Here is a 4,145-nt window from a genome sequence, read left to right as displayed (position 1 = left end):
TTCAAAAATGAAAATACATTCCAATATACTTGATAGATGCATTTTATCAAACAAATTTTCTGAACAACTTCATATTCAACAAAACAACGGATAGAAATGAATGCTTAAATTGGCACTGGATCTATTAGCAAAGCTTTAATACATTCTTTCATTAGTCCACCAGAATGTGTGTAGTTATCTTTGTCTTTATAAAACACATCTATGAAACGTGTAATGTTGAGAATACGCTGTAGAAAAGGCATTGGAACACTGGTTGGCATAAGACATTCCTCATTTATATCTTTCCAAGCATTTGTTATTCTCTTTCGACATTCATGAATTGCAGCTTCCCTAGACTCGCCATATTGATCCATATAGCATTCCAAGAATGTGGAAACATGTCTTCTTTTTTGTTCAAACTATGCAACAACAAATAATTTTGCAAATTAATATTTACATCGTGTAATGAAACATAAACATTGAAGCATAATATTCTTAATACAGATATTGTACCTCATTGGAAACAATGTCATCCATTAACCTACAAATAGTACAAGAAGCCATAACAATTTTTGGTTCACTTGTTGCCCATTCAAATATGTCCTCTGTGATTATATCCCCCATGCCAATGTAACTTGTTGCAATCAATGTGCAGTAACAAGAAGATGTTTTTGATGTGTGCAAGTATTCCTCTATTGTTGTTTTATAGTTGTTGTTGAGCCATCTAGCCTCAGTCATGTAGGCTTGAACACCCTTTTTTATCTATAGCCAACAAACACACTTTATAATAAATATAGAGACTGAGTTTTGAGAGTATACTATATGAAATATTTGTCTTTATGCTTTTGGTAGAATTATAATAGATTTTAATGTTAAGGATTACTTTCTTTATATTTGGCTTTTATCATATGTACACAAAAAAGAAACCTTGATCATAATACACAAACTCTTAATTTATTATATGAATTTATCTTATTGCAAAATCTTGAATTTGTCACTAACCACAAACTATGTAACTTAACAGTTGTTAATAGTTAGGGAGAAAAAAAGCTCTTACTTCGTTTATAATGTAGTTAATGAAATATGATTTTCCTTCCTTCTTCGTTTCTTGCTTTATTTCCTCATAAAGCTTTATGAGTGACTTATAAATTAACTTCATGTATTCTGGGAGGTCATCCAAGCAACTAATATCCCACCTGAAAAAATATTTTCATTAAAATGACTTACGTAAGTTGTTTTTCCTAAAAAAAAAAAACAAGCAAAGAAAAATTGTGTTTTAAAATATGCTAATTAACCTTTCAATTGCCTTAGTAAAAACTTCTAATTCATCAGTGGTTCCATATGCATCAAATGTATCATCAATGATTGATATCATTGCAATTACTTTTGTTGTTATTTTTCTTGCTTGAGAATATTGGGGCTCAAAATATATCGCCAAAATCCAAAAGCAACATTCCACAATTCTATCTCGCACATAAGGTAATTTACTACGTACATCCAACTCTTTCCACCACCTATAAGGACCAAAAACAATAACAACAATAATTAAAAGGATTAGTCTTTGGAATCAATTTAAGAAGGTTTGTCATGATGAGATGAACTTACATGCAAATGTTGCCAAATTCTTTTTTATGTAGATTTTGCAATTTATTGAAATCTAATTTGGCAAAAGTGAGTAGAGTTTCATTATGAGAAGGATCTTGTTCATAGATAGAAATGTAGCGGCGTGCCTCTAGCCTAGGTAGGTTCTTGTGCAGAGCTTGTCTCAAGCTATGATTGACTTGAACCGCAAGGGAAGGGCTCAATTTGGTTGCAATGGACTCAAGATGAGTGGAAGTGAAAGTCATGGCTTCTTCCAAAATGTCTTCTCCGTGAATCATCATATGTGAGGCTTCATACAGGCACAACATTCCCTCAACGTCATTAATAAGTCTTTCACTAAAGCATCCTGTCACATCCTTGAACTTGTTGAACACAACTAGTGTTTTATTCAACAACCACATGATTGAAAATTAGTTGGAGACAAAATTTAAGAAAGCTATAATATGAATGTAAAATTTATAAAACAATTTGTGAGATAATGTTTAAGGTGCTTCCCAAATTAATAAGCAAAACTTCTTGCTTTATTTCTCGTTTAATGTACACAATCCCAATAATGACATTTAAAATATAATCAAAGTGAAAAACAGTGAAGATTGAAATAGGTGAGGACTTGAAAAATATTAAATGATACAATTCAAATACCTTTTTTCTTATTATTAAAATACACATTTTTTTTGCTTGTTATTCTCCTCTTTTTTTTTCATTTGTGTGTAGGTTATGCACTAAATATATTAGGTGATTTGAAGTTGAATTAAAGGAAATCAATTAAAGTAGATAATTAAGTTGAGAGATATACGAGGTGAAACATGAAATCCATGTTGCCTCAATAATCTAAATAGCACAGAAAGAGAGAGAAGGTTGGCTTCGATAGTTATTTCTCCATTTACAACATAACTCTTGTGAATTTGTTGCAAAACTTCATCAATCTCATGTTCAAAATGATAGTTCACACCCAAACGACAAATTGAGTCAATCAAGTCAACTTTTGTTAAGGTCTCGTTTGGCTTTGATACAAGCATCTTCCTTACTTCCTTTTTTAGCATTTCAATTTTTGTCTCAATGTTTTGATCAAGTTCCTACATGTGTTAAAAAAAAATTACTTAATTAAATATTTAAACAGTATATTGAATTGAAGTACAATATAGATTGTCCATGATTTTAAATTATACCAAGAATTTGAATCACTTTAATTGAACTTTTCATTTTCTTTTCATGTACATAACCTTTTACAAGTTTATTCAATCATGGTTAATCATGAAGTAAAACCGCGTATTTAGTAAAGTTCATTAATGGGTCAATATATATATATATATATATATATATATATATATATATATATATATTGTCCCTTTTCAATTTTATATAAAAATTAAATAATGTGAAATTATGAATTTTATACTTGGAAATTTGATATGCATATATATTCAATAGATAGATTCATAAAATGTAACTACTAAAATTTATTCCAAAATAAATGTAAATATATGTAAATATGACATCTTAAGTTTCACATATCATGACCCTTTTCAATTTTATATAAAAATTAATTATTGTGAAATTAAGAATTTTATGCTTGGAAATTTGATATGCATATATATTCAATAGATAGATTCATAAAATGTAACTACTAAAATATATTCCAAAATAAATGTTAAATATATGTAAATATGACATCTTAAGTTTCACATATGTAATTAAATCTCAAAGATAATATTAGACTTAGTGGGATATGCACATACCTCAGAACTAGAAACATATGAAATGAAATGATCCCCCCAAATGGTAGGATGATAATCTGCAATAGGTCGAATGTTTGAGGGTGGTTTTGCATCCTGGGCGAAAACTGGAAGGGAAGAGGCTAGATTAGACATAGTTATGTTTTAGAGTAGCTTAACTATGAAATGTTCATAATCACCACTTGGTTCATTTATAAGAATCCGGAGAGAAGATGTAACACTCATTGAGCACGTAGCGTACATTTATTCTGAATTAAAATGAATTTAATAATATGAAATTTTTAAATCAATCAAATTATTTTTTAGAAAACTCTGTTTTAATCATGTTACATGACGTCATGTGGTTTAATTATGTAATCAACATCATCAAGAAGGATAAGGATTTATTGTTCGTCAGCAAAAGGAAAAAAAATCATCAGCAAAAAAAAGAAAACTCTGTTTTAATCATGTTACATGACGTCATGTGGTTTAATTATGTAATCAACATCATCTAGAAGGATAAGGATTTATTGTTCGTCAGCAAAAGGAAAAAAAAAACATCAGCAAAAAAAAATAAAGATTTGTTGTTGAGGTTATTATATTATGTTTTATTGTTTAAAATTTATCCCTAAAACTTTTGAATGAAATTTTGTATTAAATTATAGCAATTACTTTTGTTTGACATTCACTACTAGAAAAGTATTATTTTCTTGCGAATTTTCCTGTAAAAAAATATTCGTAAAAATTTTTTGCAAATTTTTCTGCAAAAAAATATTCGCAAAATTTTTTTCCGAATTTATTTGCGAAAAATAATTTACAGATATTTTTTACAAATTTTGCTATAATTTT

At 28.5% G+C, this 4,145-nt stretch overlaps 1 protein-coding gene across 1 annotated transcript; it reads right to left on the bottom strand.

Annotated features, from left to right (window-relative positions):
• On the bottom strand, positions 1-3,547 carry LOC145950680 (putative terpene synthase 2). The gene is made up of 7 exons (XM_083062289.1): positions 3,321-3,547; positions 2,378-2,657; positions 1,585-1,957; positions 1,275-1,493; positions 1,037-1,175; positions 493-741; positions 1-398 (listed from the first exon to the last, which is right to left on the bottom strand). The coding sequence occupies exons 1-7, from the start codon at positions 3,450-3,452 to the stop codon at positions 105-107; spliced, it is 1,686 nt and encodes a 561-aa protein (XP_082918415.1). The 5' UTR covers positions 3,453-3,547; the 3' UTR covers positions 1-104.
• Positions 3,548-4,145: the final 598 nt, after the last annotated feature.

Source organism: Cajanus cajan, chromosome 8 (assembly GCF_000230855.2).
Source record: "Cajanus cajan strain Asha chromosome 8, NIPB_CcT2T_4, whole genome shotgun sequence".
NCBI classification, from domain to species: domain Eukaryota; kingdom Viridiplantae; phylum Streptophyta; class Magnoliopsida; order Fabales; family Fabaceae; genus Cajanus; species Cajanus cajan.
Note: the sequence above shows the minus strand (reverse complement) of the source record. Positions and strands in the feature narration are given on the sequence as shown.